The sequence below is a fragment of the Gordionus sp. m RMFG-2023 genome, chromosome 3, assembly GCF_954871325.1.
Source record: "Gordionus sp. m RMFG-2023 chromosome 3, tfGorSpeb1-WG-v2, whole genome shotgun sequence".
NCBI classification, from domain to species: Eukaryota; Metazoa; Nematomorpha; class Gordioida; order Chordodea; family Parachordodidae; genus Gordionus; species Gordionus sp. m RMFG-2023.
In genome coordinates this window covers 42169198-42193961 of record NC_088777.1, presented here as the reverse complement: position 1 = coordinate 42193961, position 24764 = coordinate 42169198, and the positions used below count along the sequence as shown (strand labels likewise).

Here is a 24764-nt window from a genome sequence, read left to right as displayed (position 1 = left end):
AGTGGAGCATAATGATTTTACAGAACAATCAAGATCACTTATAAAATTTTAAAAATCATTTGAATTAATAATTTTAAAAGGTATATTATTATTTATAAATAATTTTAATAAATTATCCTTAAAATTAATTTTTTTTTGAAGAATTTGGTGTAGACTATAAAAAAATGTCAATTTTATTCTTTGTTTTATAAAGGTGTGAATGAAACCTATTATAATGATTATTAAGAGATGTTGGCCTTTACATTTTATAATACTGTTGCAATGATTGCATGCGCCTTTTCACCGTCTTTAAGGATTTGATATTGATCCCATATGATTGCTCACTTTTGTGAGGAAATTTTCTCATCTTCAACATCAAGCATAATTTTATCAGAAGCATTCTCCTCTAACATAATTAGGCTAGCTAACAATAATTATTGTAGAGATGTAATATATTTTTATATACCTCTGGTTTATGTAATTTTTAATATAATTTATTATGAGATTCAAAAAATAAACTTTTCGTGAGATTCGAAAAATGTGGCAAATAAAAATTTAAATTTTCACTAGAAATTTTTGAATTTGTGCTAGAATTTTTATAAACACAAACACATCACCTGTCAGATTGGCAGGTCAACAAATAGAAATGACAAATGTTAGATTTAATAAACAATTTATTAAATATTACGAATAATTCGTTTTATTCGAATCGAATAAATGATTATTCGTATTCAGATGAAACAAATAATTTATTATTCGTATTCGTAATTATTCGATTAGATTCGAATTATTTTTGAATAGGCCATACGGTGATACCATTTATGTGATCTTATGTGAATCCACGCTCCATCTTTTAGAATTCTTTTTAAGTTGGAAACTGACAATTATAAAATTTATTAGCACTCGCTGTAGCAATATCCCTTTTGGGCGAGTAAAACTTAAGTTCTATACCACAGAACCAATTATCAAAACACAATTTAAAATTGGAATGTAGTGGTACCAATAGTTGAAATACCATATTTCCTTTAGAATCAACTTTGATCTTGAATCAAGAATTTCTTCATCTGATGAGCCACTATGATTTGAATCAGAACTATCTTCTGGAATACAGTACATTTTGCCTATAGATAGCGAATAAAGAACATTTATTAATATAAAAAAATAATCAAAAAAGCCCTACCTTAAAATTTAAACACTATTAATGAATATAACAATCTATTATATATAAAACATTTCTTTTGCCTTTATTTAATAGGATTTTTAACTACCTGTTCCTTAAAAATTTGCACAAGAGAAATGACATAATTTATAAAATGGAAAAAATGCCACTATTCGAAAGTTGTAAACTATGTATTTTAGAATTTTTATATTGATAGCTGTCTTTCATTTTTGACAAAATTAACTATAGAAATAAATAAAAATGTGTATCTATTATACATCATGTGTATTAAACTGTAAAAAATTTCATATTATTTATTCCTTTTTATGGTATGTGTATTCAAATATGATATATGTAATAGAGGGTTAAAGCCTACCATTCACAGAGTTATATGTGTTATCACAAAATATTGAGTTTTTTAGCTCATCTAAATTTAAACTCGCAGCTTAACGAGCTGTTGCAAAAATTTCGGAATATAATGGTGGATAAATTTTAAATAGATTTATTCCACCAAATTCCGACATTTTTGGGCCCAAAATTTCAAGATATGAAAATTTTATCCCGAGAACATTATAAAAATTTGTGCGAACATATTAACACGTTGATGAATGCTGAGACGATCAATAGATATGATTGGACAAAAATCTATAAATACCAACTCACCATATTCATTAAATTAATAATAAAATTATCAATTAAAAAATAACAAAGTAAATATATATCTTTTAAAATTATTATTATATTATGAATATATTTTTTCTTAAGGAATAAGCAGATACGTTTTTGGATTTCTCTCTATGGGAGGCTGACAATGCGTTTTCTGTTGCTAGCGTTGAAGCTGGCGAACTTCAAAGATACCTAGATGCTAAATTGTATATTGAAAATGATAATATTTTAAATTGGTGGAAGACAAACCATAATGACTTTCCAAATTAGTGGGCTCGGGTCGGGTTGTGCTCGGGCTGCGAAAAAATCACTTTGCAGACTTCTAATTTTACTATCAATTTTATTTCCAAACAAAGGATAACAATTTGTCGAATTAATTTTTTTTATAAAATATAGTATTTGAAAAAAAAATCAGGATATAAATTTCAGACGTCATTTTCAAATATTATATTTTATAAAAAAATTAATTCGACAAATTACTATCATTTTGGAAATAAAAAAAATTGCCTGTTTACCCTAAAACCGCTTTGAAAAAACGTTCTGTCTGGAAATAGCCTTTTAATTAATAATTGTGTATTGCGTTTTTGGGACTTAATATTACTATATATGGGTTTGTAGTAGAAGCCAGGAAATTTTTTAAAGGGGTGGGGGTGGCAATTTTTGTTAGATATTTTTTTTATATTTCTAATTATTACATAAAAGCCAAATTATCTATGCTATAAATTTTATTATAATAAATTTTTTTTAAAAATATATATATATCTATATATAATGCGTATAATTAAGAATATTGAATAAGAACATTTAAAAAAAATTAAAATAAAGATTTATAATTTGTGTATAATGGAAATAAATTGAATAGATATAAATATCGCGTTGTATAATTTTATTGCAATTTTTTTAAATACTATATAATATAAATGACGTTATAAGAGATCTAGAGGTAATGAATGGCATTATTTAAATTTTGCATATCTTTAAAATGTTAAGTAGGCATTGATGATATCTGATGATTATTTATAAATTTATTAACAAATAATACCTACTACATTTGAATTTGAGAAGAAATTTATATAACTAATTTATGCTTATTTATTAAAGAAAATATTCTTATAATTAAATTCACAAATTATTACCTATTGACCTAGATAATTTATTATTTCCAAAGTATTGATTGATTCCGTTATTGGTAATCACTTAGTCTAGTATTCAGCTCTATTAACTTAGTATCATTCAATTCTATTTAATTATTTCTTCCTTATTTACAGCAATCATCATCGTTTATTTTGAACTGATTGGAATTAAATTTACATCCCTCTTTTATATGATAGTTTCTTATCTCTTCAAACAATAATCACCAAAAACCTTATTTATATCCGTAGGTTATGTTTTAAATGTTACCTTTTAAATCTGTTTAGGAACCATATAAACCAGACTGAGTTTTAAGTGATATAATGCCTTTTTAGTATTCCAATTCAACCTCGCCATTTCCTTTATAAAAAATTTCCTCTCATTATCTGAAGATCTCTTGGAAAGCTGAGAATCGAAATCTCAAGATTTTATTGAACTCGAGTCCATTTTTAAAATTTAAGGATTGAATCAGGAATTGTTTTTCTATTTTTACTATTAAAAACATGTTCATTGAATTATTTTTAATAGATTTTATGTAAAAAATTTTTAATTTAATTTTTACCACCATCATTTTGTAAAACTTTATATCATAAATAATATTTAGGAATATTTATTTTTGTTCGTTAAATTATTAAATTAAAAGTAAACCAAATAAAATAACAAAATCAAAGGGAAAAATTTATTAAAAACAAGTTGCCCTGCCAGCTAGGTTTTGGGCATCTAGAATTTATTTTAATTTTAACATTTAGCGTTTTTTTAAAGGTAGATTTCTTTAAAAGAGTGAATTGCTGGTATATCTACGATTTTTAAGTAATGTATGCTAATGATTTTTTAAAATGCCTTCCATTTTTAATTCACATAATAAAACAATTAACATATATTCGTTTTTACCAGGGATGTGAACCCTTCAACAAAAAAAAGGGTCCGGGTTCGGGTCCTGTAATAAATTTTTAAAGGACCCGGGTCCAGGGTTCGGGTCCGGGTCCAGGGAACATAAAAATAATGACTCAAAATAAGACTTTTTTTTCATTCATTTTTATTATACTTCAATATATATACACATTCATAATTCAAAATGAAATAATTTAAATTTTAAATATTTTATTCAATCGAACGATCATAATATCTTCTAAAATATCATCCTTGAGATTTCCACATAAATTAGACAATATGTATTTCAAAGAAGAAAATCCACGTTCTACGCTGACCTAAAATAGATAGTTATCTTTATAATATATAAATTATTGTACCTGTGTCGCCGGTACAGCCATGACGAATCTAGACAAGGTATACAATTCAGGATATATTAGAGAATTTTCCTCCCAGAATGTTAAAATATTTTTATCCCTATTAATTCTCTTAACTTCTGAGAATTTTTCAATTAAAGATACAATCGATATTTTTTTCACCTTTCTATCTGATCCTGATGATAATTTTATTTTTTTTTCTCTATCTAATAATATAATTTCGAGATCGTCAATATTACTATCATCATTACTATCGCTACAACCATTAGATGTTGAAGCCTCCAATATATTGTTAATAATAGAGTTATGGTTATGCCATAAATCGTCGAGATGGTCTATTGCCATTTGCTTTTGCTCAATACTTAATAGAACTTGATATCGAGGATCTAAATATATTGAGGCATACACAACACTATTTTTCAAATATTGTTGCTCTCGTATTTTCATGTTTTCTAATATTTCGTATGAAAAGGAACTTGTAAATTTTTCTAATTCTAATCGACATCTCACCCATATGCCATAAAAATCGGATAAACACAACTGTTCTGACTGCAATCATAATGTAGTAATTTTCAAAGGAACCAACACCCTAGTAAGGTCTTTGATTTGATTTCAATCATCCTCTGACAAAATGATTTCACATGATCCTATAATAAAATCATCACAGAAATCTTTTAAACTTATTAATCGCTCTAGCATCATACAGATAGAGGACCAACGGGTTGTGCAATCTAATATTGCCATTTGCCTTTCATGGATTTTAATATTCGTACAATTGTAGGAGTTCTTAAATATTTTGCAACATCCCTTGCTTTGTCAATTATAGTTTTAAAGATATTATTTTTGAGGGAATCATTAATAGCTAATTGTAGTGTGTGGGCTGCACATCTGATACAGTATATCTTCGTGGAAAAATCTTTTATTATCTCCGGTATGTCAAATTCACTTATGTCCTCAAAATTATTATCATCATTATTTATATCTATATCATCCATTTCGTCCAATGAACATTCATTTAATAATTTAATAGATTTGACTAGATTAGCACCATTATCCGTAGTAATGGTATAAACGTTTCTTAAAGGAATATGGAATTTATTTAAAGTTTCTATTATCATTCTTTTTATATTTTCAGAAGTTGAACTTTCTTTAATCTCCTTCATTGCTAAATTTCTTAAGATTATATTATTTCCTTTAATATATTGTATATTTATTCCTAAAATATTTTTCCCTAATCTTTGGGCGGAATCCATTTTTAATGAAATTAATTTGTTTTTTGTTTCTTTATAATTTTTGCTTGCATTTTTTTCGATTCATCAACCACTAAGTTCTTAATAAACGGTTAATTGATGTTCCAATTGCCTTACTAATAGGATCAATAATTTTTTTAAACCGGAATCCTCAATAATATTGAAAGGTCTTCCATTTATTGTAACAAGCTCAACTAAAGCATTCTTCAAATTTTCCTCAGACATTTGAATATGAATGCTTTTTTTTAGGCAAAAAGCATATTAATAAATTTACATAATAAAATATTATTACTTACACTAGAAAATAATTTATGGTATCAATCTCTAAATAAAATGAAATGAAGTTTAGGAAGAAAATCAAAAGAAAAGCGCGAATATAAAATAAATGATTCCACGAAAAAAATTAATAAAATTATAAAAATTTTATATTATTTTTTAAAAATAATATTTTTACATTATTTAAAAAAAAAAATTTATATGTTAAAATTTTTACCCTGAACCCTTGAACCCTCCACTTTTTAAAAGGGTTCGGGTCCGGGTTCGGGTTCAGCCAAAATACGAGGGTTCAGGGTCCGGGTCCGGGTTCACATCCCTGGTTTTTACATTCAAAAATTGTAGGAATAAATTAATAATATACCAAATATAATATTTGTTAATTTAAATAATATTTTTCTGTGCTCTCAACCAGGTTCAGGGATACTGAACCCAACCCAAACCTTTTTTATTGCATGGATTCACAACCCTAGGCGAAAGTGTAGAATAAGTATCGGAAATCATTATACATTTCTAATCCCACGTCAAATATTATACATTCAATAAACTATCAATTACTATGCCACTTGAAAAAAATACAATAAATATTTCTTTTAAAAATTAATCATTACATAATTTAATAATATTGTTTTGACGGGAAAGATTAAAAAGGATACTTTCTAAATAATTCTTAATAATTCGTAAATCATGAACGAAGTCGAAGAATTACTTGGGTGAGATTGAGCGAAAAATTCGCTATCTGTTATATTCACAAAAGTATACTTTTTATTTCGTAATTTTATTAATATCATAGGTCGTTGTTTTTGGAAAAGCGTCAGTCAAGACTAAAAATGTAATAGAATATTATTTCTTGGAATAGAACGAAAAGTATTTAGAAGGTGTACTAATTGGTAAATTCCCAAAAGGACAAATTCAGAATAAAATAATTACACATAATGATAATAACATTAGGAATCAGCCGAAAATTTACAAACTTCCTCAGCCGTTGGTCTTAGCAGTTTTAGCTTACAACTCAGTGTGGAGAGATTAATTTTTCCTTCATAATTTATGTAATTATCACCATAAAGATATAAAAGAATAATAATTTATAGGGAAGAAATCTCGTAACCGTAAATAAATTTCTAATTGCGGGGATTGGGGGAAAGTGGCTGATGAGGTAACAATATTTTTAATCTGTTTATTATATTTAAAATTTTTCAAATAAAGTTTGTGATTCTTTAATTTATGCGATCGAATACAGAATTCAAATCATATTTCCGTAAAAGATTTTCATTTTTTTACCCAATAAAAGTTAAATTTTCACAAAATGATCCGAATATGTTAATATTTTTACATTTAAGTGGCCAGCATATAGTCATTTAAAAGGTTCCACGTCAATTCGGCGCGGAAAATTCGGCGCACGACAATTCGCGCAGAAAACTCAGCGCATCGTCAATTCAGCGCGGCGACAATTCAGCGCAACGTCAATTCAGCGCGGCGACAATTCGGCGCAACGTCAATTCGACGCGTATCTAATACAGTTGCAATTTATTATAAATTTATTAGTATAAAAAAAAGGATGATTAAATAGAAATGATTTTGAATGTTGATCATTATTTCTTCGTATTTTTTTTTTACAAAAATCTCAATTTTATTTACTAAATGTGTAATATCAATAAAAAAAATTAACAACCAATATTTATACCGATTTCCTTGCTGGACCAATTTTCCACATTATAAGGTAGGGGAGACTGGGGTTAGTCGGACCGATTTTTACAAAATTTAGCTCCTGATTTTTTTAGATAATATAAAAAATAATATATGATTAGATACCTCCTAAAACTATACTCTATAAAGGTACCTTATAAAAATTTTAAGAATATAATCATTTTTTTTAAATTTTACTTTTTGAAAAAGAACAATTTTGTCCAACAAGCCCCAATAGCGGGTAAATTAAGGCAAGTTATATATAAAAATTGAAACTTAATTTTGGTTAATTAAATAAACATTTTGTATTTTTTTCATTATTAACTGCCATAATTGACGTGTATGGTTTAGCAAGCCCTGCTAACTCTAAATTTCTGGATATAATAAATACTCATAAAACTTTCCCAAATTATAAAAACTTCATCAATATTTTATTTCTTAAATAAAATTTTTAATAATTATTTCAAAAGATTTTTTGTCTATAGACGTAAACTAATAAAAACTATATTATGATAAAATTTTAACCTTCTGTTGTAATTAATTTTAAGAAGAGATTAAGTGGTTTGCCAAGCCCCTGATTAGTAGGCAATATTATGTAAGCCTGGAGATTTTGCGTGAACCTTTATCTCGATAAACATTTTGTATTTTTTTCATTATTAACTGCCATATATGGTTTAGCAAGCCCTGCTAACTCTAAATTTCTGGATATAATAAATACTCATAAAACTTTCCCAAATTATAAAAACTTCATCAATATTTTATTTCTTAAATAAAATTTTTAATAATTATTTCAAAAGATTTTTTGTCTATAGACGTAAACTAATAAAAACTATATTATGATAAAATTTTAACCTTCTGGTGTATTTAATTTTAAGATGAGATTAAGTGGTTTGCCAAGCCCCGGTACCTAACCCCAGTCTCCCCTATTTTGATTAGTAGCCAATATTATGTAAGCGAGATTTTGCGCTAAATGTAAGAAAAGTTTGGACTTCTATCTCTAATCTTACATGTTATTATGGCTAAAATCTTAATCGACCCAAAAAATTCAAATTAAGACTGATTCATTTTTTAGATTTATTAAAAATCCTTAAAATAATTCTATTAATCATTTTAAATATATATTATGTTTAACTAATTTTTTCTATTATAAAATAATCAAAAACGAATTAACGCACAATTTTTTTATTTATATATATAATGACAATAGAAAATACAAATATACTATATAAAACATGCCAAAAATATGTTTAAAAGAACATTTAAAAAAAATAGATAACATTAATTTGTTTGTAAATTAAAATTATATGCGATCCCTCTTAAATAATCATTAATCGGGCGATTTACATAGTCAGATACAATTAATATAATATTTTCAGCTGTATCCCGATACACCTTTCTTGATCTCGGGGGTTGCGTACCAGAAATATATTGTTCAATTTTTGCTTCGGTTAACGATTGTTCTAAACGTAGAGCATCTAAAAATTTCCAAATAGAGGGATGGTGCGATGATAGCAGAGATGAGAATGCTCTGTGCCAACCTTTAGAAAATAATTGCAAAGTAAATTATAAAAAATATTGTGTAATAATGATTAAAAAGATAGCAAATTTTAAAAATTTTTTACCTTCAACTGCATTATTTATCTTTGATTCCCTCCAATGTAGCAGCGTATTGATTCCAAAGGGGAATTGGAAACCTTGGTTCTTGTCTATCTCCATTACGAAGAATCTTGCCAATCCAGGTGGTCGTAATATGTTATAAGTTTGTCCAAGACACTTTCATTGTCTTGATAGAATTGTGTGTGTAATAGCCCATAAAAGGCATCAAACACGTCCTCCACGGGAACAAATGCAAGTGACACCATTTGTCTAATTTTTATAGACCAATCACTTCCCGCATCTCTATCTAAATAATGAGATAATAATTCGCTATCACTTTGGATGTGCCTCCAAATTGCTTGAGTCATATGAAAAAAACAGCCTCTTACTGTTATCGATGGAAATGAATGTGTAAAGGCATTTATTTCAGCCTACTCAAAATCGATCATTACCGATATAGGATTTACATTGTTTTGTAATCTTTTTATCTCACCCAAAGACCCTTATGTATGTAATCTGGGTTTTATTCGGTAATAGCGCAAAAATTGTGGGTATAACTGTTTTATTATATAGGACATGGAGGGTCCAAAGTTGGTAAAAAATTAAGGGGGTTGTCTTAAACGTGCCATCTGCATACCAGTGACTGCTTTCCGCCATCAATCTAAGGTTTTGGGCAGTGGCGAATATCAAAATTCTTGGTAGTTCCGGTAGCAAATGCTTGCTATCATATTGAAGGAATGGCAACCCCGAACATGTTTTTCTATAGATATCAGGTAAATCTAGATCATAAATGTTTGTCGGGGTAGGTAATGGAGAACTCATGAGCGATCTAGCTCGCTGGATGGTTCGTTTTATTGATGTGATGGGCGGAAGGGCAGCATGAAGGGATGGGGAACCCTCTGCTATTGCAATGCTTATAATTTTTTGAGGTGTATCAGTCACCTCAATAGCCCGTTTTTTAATGTTATTTAGGCATTCGGTTTTTAAGACCTTTATACCATCTATCACATGATTATGATTATCAATATGAAGAATTACCTCTTCATTTAATGTGTGGCATCGTCCTTTGCAACGGGTAGGTCTACTTTCCAATAATTTATAAGCCTCTACACATTTCCATATTGTTTTTTGATTTATAATTCTTTCTTTCCTGAATATGTATTGATCATGAACTAATTGTTTTGATCCACGTTCACTTATGACATAATTTAAAGGCATTCTTAAAAATAAAAGTAAACTATAATATAAAAAATTATAAATGATATACAAAAATAAGATTATTAATATTTACCTTTAAATAGGAATTCTCAATTTACAATGATTAAATTATGGAAAATAAAGATTAAATTACGGAAGGAAATGAAAAATATTAAAGTTTTTTTTACAGACTTTTAAAATGAAAAAAAAGGACAAAATTTTAAGATAAATAATTCTATTTATTAATTTGTTGTTCTTAAGTTAGGCGGGGAAAAAAAGAAAAAGGAGATTTGGATTTTATGTTTAATTTAGATTATAAAATTTATTGAGAAAAATAACGATTGAATTCTTTAAAATTATTGAACAAAAGGAATAAATCCGAAAATAAAATATATATTAATTTATTTTTGTTTCTAAAAATAGGCGGGAACAAGGGGAATTAAGATTTAACATAATTTTGAATCCGAAAATAAAATATATATTTATATATTTTTGTTGTCTAAAAATAGGAGGGAAAAAGGGGAATTAAGATTTAACATAATTTTGAATCTAGGAAATTTATTCCCCGGAAAAAAAATCCCCGGAAGATTAATCCCCGTAAAAAAAATCCCATGGAAAAAAATTCCCGGGAAAATAATCTCCTAATTTTTGATCCATATAAAATATTAAATTATTTTTAGAAAATTAACAAAATAGGAAAAAAAATCGCCCAAAAAAATCTTCGGAAAGAAATAATTATTAAAAATTTTATTTAAGAAATAAAATATTGATGAAGTTTTTATAATTTGGGAAAGTTTTATGAGTATTTATTATATCCAGAAATTTAGAGTTAGCAGGGCTTGCTAAACCATACACGTCAATTATGGCAGTTAATAATGAAAAAAATACAAAATGTTTATCGAGATAAAGGTTCACGCAAAATCTCCAGGCTTACATAATATTGCCTACTAATCAGGGGCTTGGCAAACCACTTAATCTCTTCTTAAAATTAATTACAACAGAAGGTTAAAATTTTATTATAATATAGTTTTATTAGTTTACGTCTATAGACAAAAAATCTTTTGAAATAATTATTAAAAATTTTATTTAAGAAATAAAATATTGATAAAATTTTCAAAAGATTTTTACATGACAGAAATTTTATTAAAATATATAATCATTTATATGTAAATTAAATTTTATAGCAAAGTTTAAACACTCTTCTATAATTTGGGAAAGTTTTATGAGTATTTATTATATCTAGAAATTTAGAGCTAGCAGGGCTTGCTAAACCATACACGTCAATTATGGCAGTTAATAAAAAAAATTACAAAATCTTGAAAAGGCAATTTCATGGCTGTTTATGATTGGTATTTAGGATTTATGCTAAGAAATCATAATATCTCCTTTATGTCCAAAATGTTTATTAAATTAACCTAAATTAAGTTTCAATTTTTATATATAATTTGCTTCAATTTATAAGTATTATGATATTTTTAACAATAAAACAATAAAATTATTCTATCCGTATCATTATTAATAAATAAAAATGCATTTCAATTTATTATGGCTAAAAAAACCAATGATTTAGGAAGCCCCTTGAATTTGCCTCACCCGGCTATTGGGGCTTTTTGGATATTATTTTTACTTTTTCAAAAAGTAAAATTTAAAAAAAATGATTATATTCTTAAAATTTTTATAAGGTACCTTTATAGAGTATAGTTTTAGGAGGTATCTAATCATATATTATTTTTTATATTATCTAAAAAAATCAGAAGATAAATTTTGTAAAAATCGGTTCGACTAACCCCAGACTACCCTACCTTATAATGTGGTAAATTGGTCCAGCAAGGAAATCGGTATAAATATTGGTTATTAATTTTTTTTATATCCTACACATTTAGTAAATAAAATTGAGATTTTTGTAAAAAAAAATACGAAGAAATAATTAATATGACCAACATTCAAAATCTTTTCTTAATCATCCTTTTTTGTATACTAATAAATTTATAATAAATTGCAACTGTATTAGATACGCGCCGAATTGACGCCGCGCCGAATCGACGTTGCGCCGAATTTCGCCGCGCTGAATTGACGATGCGCCGAATTGACGTTGCGCCGAGTTGTCGCCGTGCTGAATTGACGTTGCGCCGAGTTGTCGCCGCGCTGAATTGACGATGCGCCGAATTGTCGCCGCGCCTAGTTTTCTGCGCCGAATTGTCGTGCGCCGAATTTTCCGCGCCTAATTGACGTGTTACCCATTTAAAAGTATACCATTAAAATTTTTATAACTTTAAATTAGATGCACATTTAAAGAGATCAATTTACCAGGTTGTAGTTAATCAGATCAATCAATATATAATGAGCGGAAAAAGTATTTAATCCAATGAGATCATTTAGTTTTTATAAATTAATGAAATCCAAAATATTTTCTTATACACATATCTAAAAAAATTCTATTCTTTTTCTGCTGGACATTTAACAAGTTTGAAATAATAGACTTTAAGTTTAAAATGTTTCCAATGAAAGAATACACTAAGCTTAAAAGTGATGACACCACATCCTATTTTCGACCCTACTTCACATTATGAAAAAGCTCTGTAAAAGCAACCTAGGTTCTTGTAACTCGTCAATAACCACTTATTCAAATATCTAGTAATCTTTAAAGTCGATTTAAAACAACTTCCGTCATGATAATGCCTTTGAATATGCTCGAAACTCACCAAAACGATGTTTAAAGATATTTACCAACGTAAAAATAAATTCTTCTTGAATACGAATGTCCAATACAGATAAATCGAGCGTCTCACTTTCCTCACGGTACATGTTTACTATCGATATTTTAAGTTTGAAATGATATTATAAGGTATTATGCTATAAAAGTTGAATATGCCCAATATTATTTTTTTTATCTAAACTATTAAAATATAATGATAAACGAGTGCCAATTTTGTAAGACTATAAAATAAAATTGATCCTATTGTATAATGGATTAATATTGTGTTCCCTAAAATTTAATTAGTACAACATAATAAGACAGGGTTTGCCAAATAAGAATCTAAAGAATTAACTTTATTAACTTAATATTATACAAAAGAACAGCAATTACAAAATTAAAAACTTTAATTTAATTTTATTTAAAGGTGAAAAGTTAATAACAATTTTTTAAAACAATCGCGCTATATATATTAGTTTTTTTTATATATTGGCAAGAAACCAACATTTTTTCTTCTTTAATTTCGTTTAATATAACTATTGAATTTTTTTTATTAAAAAATTAATATATATATTAAAAATTTACATATAAAATTTAATAAAATCTATGTTAAAAAAGAACATGAAAATTATTTTAAAAAAATAATAAATATATAAAATTTTAAAAAAATTCAAAAAGGAATTTTTAACAATTTTTAATCGACCTTTCTTTTTTTCATTTTCAATTAACTCTACCAAAATAAAATTCACATACAAAACTTTTTTGTCGATGATAATAACGACATTCTTTTCCTTAATGTTTATCATAAGGCCCCGTATTTGTTCCTTGTTGATTCATTATATGTGGTACCCCCCCCCCTCCTCCATTACCGATTCATTGTTTATTGCCATCACAATCAACTTTTAAATCTAAGTTTTGCCGATAACCGCGTGGAGTATAGTTGATTATTATTCCAATATTTAAGTTAAAAATGAGTAAATTCAGGGGAGATCTAAGTTTGAAGCGAGAACGGAACGGGAAAGGTGATTTAGAAACAGTTCCATAAGATTTATTACATAGTTATAAATATAATATTTACACATAATAATATACTATTTTCCAATGTCATTTGCCGATCATGAATTGGAGTGCTTCACTTGACATTTAAATTTGTTGTGAGTGGATTTGAAATATAATTTCCACTAAATATATAAATAAAAACTTGATTTAAAAATATAAATTATAGGCCATGTTGTCAATTTTGGGCTATTTTAATAATTTTTGTTATATATGCATCATATGATATTAGCATATTTTATAATTACCCGTTGGGCACCTTTTTTAAATTTTATAAAAAAAATTACATTAAAATATATATTGGAAAAAATTATCAGTTAAATATTGGCATAATTTTTTAAAGTACTCATTTTGCTCTAATTACATTTTGATTATATATAAAATTCTCACCAAAAATTTTTGAGTAAATTTTTTCGAGGCTATCATTTGGAAAAATTTTTAATTTTTTACTTATATTAATCAATAAGTTTTTCTTATATTTGAATCTAAACTAATAAATTTTGACTATTGTTATAAAAATTAAGTGTTGAAAGATGTTATTCAACGGGCAATGGCATGTGTCGAACGTTATTGATTTTTCATATATTTTTATAAAAAATTTAAACAATCAGAAATTATTCTTATATACAAAGAAAGATTGTTTTAAGTAGAGTACAACTCAGACACTGGAAACCTTGATTAGGAATCACTCATAGCTTCGATCTCTATTGGAATTTAGGTAGAACTTGTTTTTTTCTGAAGTCAAGCTAGGTATTTCCGTGCCATTAGGTAGTAAATTAAAATCCAGAGAATAATTTGAACGAAGTATCCATCCTTTAATATATGTATATTAAAAATGGTTCTTATAGCATTTTAATAAAAATTTTGCTTTGCTTATCAAATTTCCTCGATTTTGAAATACACATTTCCTTGGTCGGACGGAAACGGAACACAATATTTCTTTTGTTAAGGGGTCCATGGTAAAAATGTAACTTCCACCAAAAGCCATTTAATTATCAAATTTTATTGTTTCATATTTTTATAATTCAAAAAACATTTTATCCAATGGATATTTCCTTTCCGATAATTTTTTTTATCTAATCAATAATATTTAAAAATATTTATGCAAAAATATTGGTTCACAATCTAATTAAAAAACCACAATTTAATAAATCTTGTGATAATTATAATTTGGAATGGAACATTCACTATAACCTTGAACGGAATTTATGATTATTTATCTAGATATTTTGATATAAAACCAGCCCATATTTACTTTTTCGATGAAAAAATTTATTTAATATTAATAGATTTTTTTCTTATCTAATTATTCATTTTTGCATTACAGATCAAAAACTAATTTTGGAAATTTTACAAAAAAAAACAGAAATCTAAACATACAAATTTCGATTATCCAGATGAAAAGAATATTTATCTCAAGTAAAATGATTTTTATATTGTTATTTATTTGTGGGTAAAGTTAAACAATTTTGAGAAAATAGGGACTTTTAACATTGATTAGCAGTTCCATAGAAGTAGAATAATTTTAATCAACATTAAAATGGATGGATAAATAAGATGACATTTTACGAAACTAATTTATAAAGAGCTATTTTTAAAAAAATTGTTGTAATTTTTTTTCAGGTGCATTCTTGTTAGCTTTTTGGGGAGTATCATTTACCCAAATGCAAGACGTACATTTTACCGATGAATACAAAGAAGTCATCGACGCCAATTGGAAGATAGCCATAGATTTATACAAGTTTGAATATTTTTTTTCCCTTCGCTCTCAATCAGAAAATGAGTAGTATGTCGTAGGGTTATAGTAAAATCCAGGACTGCGCTTTATTAATGGAAAGAAGGGAAGGGAGGTCACTTAAATTTTTTATAGCGTAATTTTTTTCTCTTAAGTTTTGAAAGATCCGATTTCATCGGAATTGTATTCCAATATGCATAGAGTATACTTACACATTCAGACAATTTAACCAATAATTTTTATGACCGCGCCCCTGTTCGTCTTATTTTTGAAACTTATATCTGTTTAGCACAGGGCTAAAAATTTAGAACTAGGACACCCTATTTTGGGTTTGTTTTAATTGTGTACATTAATTAAATATTATTTGTTATTTATATATTTTCTCGACAATATTTTTTATTTAAAATGATGATTTAACGTTGAATAAGAGAATATTTCTTTTTTTGGGGCTGTTTAGAGGAAGCTAATAAGAAGGTTAAACATAATACATATGGCCGTTTAGAAATGACACGACCTATGTTTTTTTTAAACAAAATTTATAATCAAAAAATATGAATATAAAAAAAATTGATCTAAATTTGAAAGAGTTCAAAGGTTTTATGACAGAATTGTTTGAAATTGCAGGGTACTCCATACATATTGAAATACAACTCTGATAAAATAAGGTAGATTAAAAGAAATCACATGATATGAAATGATATAAGTTTTATAAATTTGTTAAAGAAAATTTCGGTGTATAAAAAATAACCTTAAAATTTGATTATTTTGAAATCTTTATAAGGCTAAAACTTCTCATTCTTGTTTTTTTTATGAAATCTGTATTTTATTTAAATAAAGAATATAATATTCTTTAATAAATTATGGAATTTGATTATTAAAGAAAACTAGAGGTACGTTTTCTAGTCTAGGGGCAGAAATAAAAAAAACACACGAACATAACTACCATGCTCGAAAATTTAATTTCGTAATCTGACAGCGGCAGTTATTGTGTTTTTTGGTATTACAATTATGATTAAAAAGTTAAAAATTCGATAAAATCCCAAGGACCCGGAGTAAACCTAACCTAACTGTTATACCAGAGATAACCTTTATAATTTTTTGAACTCTAGCCGTAATTTATATTCTAAATCGTTAAAAGGAGCGAACCAAACCTTTGTAATTTTTTATACCGGGTTAAAATCGTTTTGATATATATATCTCTAGCATTGAAGAGTGTCAAAGTTTATATAAATATTTAAAGGGCCCAAAGGAATCTAATATTAAATTATTTGATTTTTTTCAGAGATTGTCTAGAAATATTGATCTAAAAATTATATCTATTTTTTTTAAATGAATATAAATAAAATAATTTATAATTTAAAATTTGTTATGTTGTGGTCATCCCATCCCGTAAAATAAAACTTATCTGGTATGTTTTTGTAATGGAATAAGCTCCGACATATTATTAAATGACTATTTTTTTGAATCTATTTTTAATAATAAATTTTTAGAAATTTTAAATAAAAATTATAATTATAAATTAGTATAATTTAATTTAATAAAATATATATATAACATTAATAATTTAAGTAAGCGAAAATTTGTGAATTCTTCACCTAAAAAGTAGTATTGACTTTTCTTTGATGGCCACTGATCTTCTGGACTTCTGCGCATCTTTATTCACGTTTTTCTGTCTTTTATCGCTTGAGATCTAAGTTCCTTTTTAGCGTCAACGTTATAATTAGGAGCAAAATAGCCTAAGCATATCCTATGCATATAATGTTCTATTAGGGGGTTTCGATCATTGAAAGTTAAAGCTGAGATGATTGCCCTTTATTATGTTTAGGGCCAACCTCTGACGCAGGTAGTATCCCTTGTTGGGATCCTCGGTCTTAACAGAGATCCCGTGCCCCAGCTCTTTAAAAAAGGCCAGGGCATGAGAGCCTAACGATATTAAAATCGTAGCGATTAATGGTAGGAATGCATAGTTGACAGGTAGCTATGGCGAATATTTAGAGAATTTATTCTGAGCTTCCAGTGGAGCATCCCTATTTATATTGAAAGGGGTAAAAGGATCGATGCATGAAAAATCCAAGGTTAGGAATTCCCCCCTCTTCCAGGAGATTATGGTAGAATTATCAGGCCATTTACTATCAAAATTGTAAAGGCCAGTGGGCTAGGGGTTGATGGGATCCCAAGAATTATAAAAATCACCCTCTAGTTTTTATTATTTAGACACAGAAATTTAAAAAAATTTGTATACATGTTCCTTAAAGTCGTAGCCATAAAATGAAATTTATCGGAAATTTATAGCTTGACTAGAAGTCAGCAATAACGATTTACACAATATATATATCACCTTGAGGTAAGGTTGCTATGGGTAAAACGGTTAAAATATTCCATCTGATTTAAGCTGTAAAAAAATATTTTTTAATTATTAACATCTATACTATATACATTTGTACTACTATGAACATTAATAAATTGTGTGTGTTCTTTGGAATAAATTTTGAATTGTTTGTGTGTTCTTTGGAATAAAATTTTATGAATAGTCGCAAAGGGGAAGAATAATTGAAATGCATGATGTGCCTAAAATAGGCAAAATGATTAAAAGTGATGAATAGATGTCAAAATTGCAATATTTTGTCCAATTTAACACTATAAAATTATGTTTAACCACTTTGCCTTGATGCTTGTCCACTTTAACCAAGGTATACAGTAAAATGGGGAAGATGGCATACTTCCCATAATTAATAACAGCTTCAAAAGTATTCTAGGTAGAGAGCTACACTTTTTTTATTTTGTAGATGAGGGATTTGACAACATATAAAAATAATTTGTTCCGTATTGTTAATTTTTCAAAATATTATGGTAAAAGTGCAAAATACCAATCGTTTTCGGTCTCCCTTACATATACTTTTTATAAGTGTATCAAGGTACCTATACCATATTTTTTATCTAAATACTTTAACAACTCTTGTTGAATATGTTTTTAAAGATTCTAAATCAAACATTATTAGAAAAAACTTTGAATATTTCTTGTATTTGAAGCGTTGCAGGGTAAGTTTGTCAAAATCTTAGCCTCATATTAAATTTTAAAAAATGAACATATTCGAAATAGAAATAGGGGAGACCGGGGTTATATTGTCCATAAAAAATTGAGAGGCTGTGTAAAGGAGGAGAAATAATTTATCAAAATAATTTTGATGTTATTTTATTCTTTATATAATTATCTACGGTAGAAATTAATATCTAATAAAAAAATATTATATATTTTTTTAAATTTAAATTTTAAAAAAATGAAAATTTTTGAGTTTTGTGGGGCATGTTTTAGACTATGATTTTCTAAGCATTTTATTCATATAAAAATCATAACAAACATATAATATTAACATACAACACATTTATTACATATAAAAAATGGATTAAAATAACAACATGATCCATGTGCCCATAAATGACAATCCAATCTTCATTATGGTGGTGAGTTTGATAGTTTTTGTGGCACACTAAACAAAATTCTTTTTTGCCAGCATTCATATTTAAACTTTTTTTATTATTGGTTTGATTTTTTTTTTCAGATTATTAGCCCTAGATCTGGCTATTTTTTTGTAAGGTGAAGAGGGGAGGGAGAGTCAATAGAACTATACCACTGTCAGAGCCCAGCTCAATGACTTCAATAGATTGGTGAGATTTATGATTATCTAATATAAGCAAAACTTTTTTATCTTGACTGGGCTTAGTGTATTTTATAAAATGATTTTAAAAATATATAAAATCTTCAGCCAGCATCCACCCAGAACCATTAGACACGCCAATGCATCCTACAGGGCCATCTCTTAAATAATGATCATAAAATTTTTTCCTGGGATATATAAACATAGGTGGAATAGAATTTCCTAGAGCATTGACAGCAATTGCCAAGGTCATAAGTGTACCACATTCTGATGTAGTAATTGCCACAACCTGTTTTTCGCCTTTCCTTGCAATAACTTTATTAGGCCGTTGAACTGTTGTTAATCCTATGAAAATATTAAAGATTTACTATCATATATATTTTAATTAACCAGTTTCATCCATATTATATATATCACATGGTAGAAAGTTATTTTCCCTTGTGACAGTCAAATAATTATTAAAAAATAAATCAACCATTTTCATATTAAAATTGGTAGCCCTGGCTATACTTGTAGCCACTGGTGTTCTCAAAGAAATAGTTGGATTTCTTTTAATAAATGCTCCAACCCAGTCTTCACCAGCTGATTGAGTTATTTCCCAAGATTTTGGTATTGTAAACTATACCTCTTGGCCATTTGATAAGCTAAAACTCTAACCTACATTTAAACATAAGTCATTAAATTATTTATATATTAAGGCAATCTAATTAAAATCCTAATTCTTAAATTTTATTCTGAATTTATTTAATAATTAATATAATAAAATATATCATACATAATTAAACCTCTAATGTATAGGTAAGAACCAAAATATGTTTTAATGCATGATATAATTTAATGCTAAACCAATGAATAAATCATTTTAAAATTAATATACATGGCAGCATCATTTTATTTTAAATATATATCATACACACATAATTAAATCTTTAATATATAGGTAAGATATGATTTAATGCATGATATAATATATATAATGCTACATTGAATAAATCATTTTAAAATTAATATTAATACATGGCAGCATCATTTTAAAATTAATATATATAGATGGCAGCATCATTTTATACATAAATGGCAGCAACATTTTATTTACATATATATCATACACACTTAAATAAATATCATTCTAATGTATAAGTTAAATTCTTACTTTAAAGTATTTTAAAATTAATAAAGATGTTTCATTAACATATAATGTAAATAATTTTAAAAAATTTTCTCAAGTTTATTATTATTTAACTAAAAAAATACCATGGCATAAATTTAAAGATTATAAAAAAAATCATTTTACAGAGATATATGATATAACAAAGGATTAAAATACTTGATTAGGGCATAATCCTGAAAATAATCTTGATCCTTTAATTAAATAATCTGTTAATTTAGCTTCTTGAATAGGAGAAAATACTGATCTGTGAATATATCGCTCTTGAAAATCTTCATTTCTTTTGAACAATTTATTATACCCCTAATGCTTAGTTTCTTAAATATATACTAATTTAAATATATAAATATACTTCCCATAACTTAAATTCGTATTCATGGTTATAACTGTCAAAGGTATCTTATATTTCAGCATTTGAAGAATACTTGCCTTTTGATTATCATTATTTTCTTTGTTAGTTTTTCTAATATATGTTCGAACCATTTTACAAAAACAGAACCAATATTTTAATGAATGTATGTAAAAGGAAAAGACGCACCCCGCTAATACCTTCCCCAGGTCCACAGGATCATTTAAAAATTAAATTTAGAATATTAAATTAACATAATGATTGTCAATATTTTTATATATGATAAAATGGAGATTTTTTTATCATTTAGAATTTATATTAAGTCTGAACAACTTTTATAAAAAAAGTTATTCGTGAAAATGTAAAATTTAAAAAAGTTACTTTGGGTATGTTGAAACTTAAATTTGCATTTAAAATTTTTCATGAGCAATTTTGTCCGAAACAATTTTGGACCTACTTAAGCACTTTATTATAATACATATTTGGCTTAAATTACAAATCTTAAACTTTATTAATTTTTAAATTATTTGAGAAGGAAATACCTACCCCGGGAACACACTATCCCCGGTCTCCCCACATCTGATATTGAATATAAAAATTTTATAGGAGATTAGCTGAAACCTTTAAAGGAAAAAGTATTTTCTTCTCACCTCAATGCGTTACATCGTCACTCATGCTTCTTTACGCCGGAGTTAGGAAAGAGACAGCGACTCAAATATTAAAGGTATTAGGATTTACTAAAGAGATTAACAGCAAGCATCATGATATACAGGACATCTTGTTCAAAAATAATACAAACAGTTCTGAAAGTATGTTTTATCGTGTTAAGGCAATATTCTTACAAAATGGCGCAAATGTAGAATACCAAATTAAAAATTTAACCATACAACACTATCAAACTAAAATTGAAATGATGGATTTTGATAAAAACCCTAAAGGATCCGTCGAAAAGATTAATAAATGGGTGGCTACCCATTCGAATGATCAAATGAAAGATTTGATTTTCAAGGATGTTACCATATACACCAATTTTTTGTTGGTTTCGGCTATTGAATTTCAGGTTTCATAATTTATAGTTTTTTCTTTTTAGTTTTTTTTTACTATAGAATAAATTATGCCGTCTCTTAAGAAATGTTTTGATTTTTGATATAATATTATATCGTCTTTTTTTCTGTATTTTAAGAAATAAATTATTTCAAAAAGTTTTTGTAGAATAATAAAACTTTATTTGTAATTAATATTATAATGGAATAAGAAGTTTATATAGTATATAAGTTATATATGGGATTAACTGATTATTGTAATATGTCTCAAAATCTGAACGTATATATATATTTGTAGAATTATATAATTATGGTAAATGGTGTTTTAACTTTTATATTGGATACAAGTAAAATATATTGAATATGTAATATGTTCGATTAAAATTATGATTATAGTATGTCCTGAAGTCTTAATTTTTTTTAAAGATAACATTACATTTAACGATGATTGGTATTATATAGTATTACTGCAGTTTTATACTATAAAATATATGATCGCTTGAGTAATATTTTACTCCTGAATATTACACAATGAGCTCAACAGATTAAAATTAGTTTTTTCTAGATAAACTCTTTATTTAATATTATAATGATTAATGAAAATATTTAATTTGGGAAAAAATTACAGAAACTTAGACTACTACGTAATTTAGTTGTAAATGATGAAACACTATAATAATTAACAAATAAAATATTTAGGAAAAACCAGAGTGTGTTGGAATCCGTCCGAACCACTAAGCCCGTTCGAGTAAAGCTGGGTTCGGGCCGGGCCTATCAAATCTTTAAATAAAACTACTATTTTCAAATAAGGTTTAAAATATCGTTGAAAAAATAGAACTTGATTATTTAAAAAAAAATATTTTGGAAAATATGGGCCCTTATTAAATAAGGTAACTCACCAGCCTCAGTCTCCCATATAATTTATATCTTACGAATAAGTGCATTATAGGGCTCAAAATGAGAGTTTAATATTAAAACTATAGTCCTACAAAATTAATTTCTTTGGACCGGACCCGTTAGAGGAAAAATTATAAAATTTTTGATCAAATGCAGTTATTATATTTCATAATCTATGTAAATGACGCTAGAAACAAATAGTCCTTCTTACATTTAAAATAAAATAAAGATATAAATAAGTATAAGTGATCTACAATATTATGGTCTTGTCAAATTTTTTTCAAAAATTATCAGATAGTTCATTTCACTCCAACACTAAATCCATATTCAAAAATTGATGTGGTATTAAATTAGTTCTATTAATATTAGTTTGAATAAAAGAATTTAGATCTGATATATTATAGATTAAATATTTAAATTTTTAAATAAAATTCCAAACCTCAATGAAAACTCATGATCACAACCCTGCATATATCTATATCTATTACACATTACTTAAAATTAAAATTTTAGGTTACCTTTTTTTTAAATTAAATTTTGATATGTACCACACAAGGCTAAATGGAATCATTTGATCTTTCCTAAAGATACAACTCTAAAAGCGTTCAACGGTATAGCCGGACCAACCAAGCCTATTCCAATGATGACCTTTAATGGAACTATAATGTATTTTATTGATCCTCTCGGCAAAGTTCAAGTTATGGAATTGCCTTATTTGGTAGATAATATAGGAGCTTACATAATCCTACCAAGTTCTGAATCTAATATCACGAATGTGGAAAGTAAATTGACAACGATGGGAGTCAGGTCTATCCTTACTCGCCTAATCCCCACAAATGTCAAAGTAATCTTACCAAAATTAGCTTTCAAATTAAATTACGATTTGGCCCCACAACTTCGTGAGATGGGAATGCCATTCATGTTCGATAAGCGCAAAGGTAAATTTTAATTCAAAATTCTCTCTTTTAACAATTCCTCCTGTCATTTAACATTGTATATTAAAAATTTAGGCAACGTGACCCTTGCAGAAATAGTCACAAGCTTTATGTTACCTTTAAACAACTTTTACCATCAATCAACAACCAGTTTTCAAGACGATGGAAAATTACTGGGTCAAGAAATGGCAGTTCCTTCGGGACTATCAAATATCTCCCCTCAAATTTTCAAGGCAGACAGACCATTTTTATTTTGCATTGTTTCTAAAAACACTCAAATTCCTATATTCATTGGGCGATATATGGGAGAGTAGTTTATATAATATTGATATAAAATGTTATTTTAGACTATTACTGTAATTCCATGTTACTTTTACTTATAATTATAATATTTCCATATTCTATATTATATTATGCTTAATTTATTATTTACTATAATTTAGAAAATATGTCATACTATAATTTTAGCAATCGCTTCTTATAATATTGTTGTTCCTTTATCGGAACACGGGGAACTTAAATATCTTACAAAGGGTAAATTTTTTTGATATTATTTTCAAATAACATTCATATAATATCAACATAAAACATAAATTACATAACTTTTATCTATTAACGTATAATATGATATATTCTAAAACAAGTTTCATATAGATTTTAGCTTCTAATAATCTATGGAAAAAAATAACCCCTAAAAATGTAGGCCCTTAGATAAACTTTTGGCTCCCTCGCCTCCCCCTCCCATAAGTAAAATTTCTTGGCTATCTGGGTTCACCACACCACTTTTTTTGCATGTCTTTCATCTATTTTTTTAAAGTATGATGCACATCAATTTGACTTTCTGATATAATACTACAATTATCCATTCTATCATATTTTATATTCTCTGGCACTCTGTACTAGAGATCGGCCATAGGCGGATAGCGCGCAAGCTGGCCCGTTAAATATTTTAAAAGATTTAACCCCCCCGCCAAACCAGCTAATATTTTTTATAAAAATATACCCGCCATTTAGTCTAAAATTCTTTGCCCGCCCGCCCATTTGTC

At 27.0% G+C, this 24764-nt stretch overlaps 1 protein-coding gene across 5 annotated transcripts; it reads right to left on the bottom strand.

Annotated features, from left to right (window-relative positions):
• Positions 1–8631: 8631 nt before the first annotated feature.
• Positions 8632–21646, bottom strand: LOC135925884 (uncharacterized). Of its 5 annotated transcripts, XM_065461443.1 has the most exons (9): positions 20847–21646; positions 20654–20803; positions 14609–14748; positions 13972–14060; positions 12912–12994; positions 12188–12405; positions 10026–10206; positions 9014–9747; positions 8632–8929 (listed from the first exon to the last, which is right to left on the bottom strand). In XM_065461443.1, exons 4-8 carry the CDS (start codon positions 13985–13987, stop codon positions 9712–9714), a joined length of 534 nt encoding a protein of 177 aa, XP_065317515.1. In that variant the 5' UTR covers positions 13988–14060; positions 14609–14748; positions 20654–20803; positions 20847–21646; the 3' UTR covers positions 8632–8929; positions 9014–9711. The 5 variants fall into 5 exon arrangements, 4 of the variants coding, with proteins under 4 accessions (XP_065317515.1, XP_065317512.1, XP_065317513.1 ...); XM_065461440.1 differs by having other exon boundaries at positions 9014–10206; XM_065461441.1 differs by having other exon boundaries at positions 9014–10206; positions 12200–12405.
• Positions 21647–24764: the final 3118 nt, after the last annotated feature.

Bases quoted from the DNA above. Each gene is read 5' to 3' on its own strand.
- LOC135925884 (XM_065461440.1), bottom strand. The intron at 12,406-12,911 runs GTAAATATCTTT...CACGTCAATTAG, and splicing joins AAGAATTTATTTTTACGTTG to GCGCGGAAAATTCGGCGCAC. The intron at 10,207-12,187 runs GTTGCAATTTAT...TTTATTTTTAAG, and splicing joins TTCGGCGCGTATCTAATACA to AATGCCTTTAAATTATGTCA.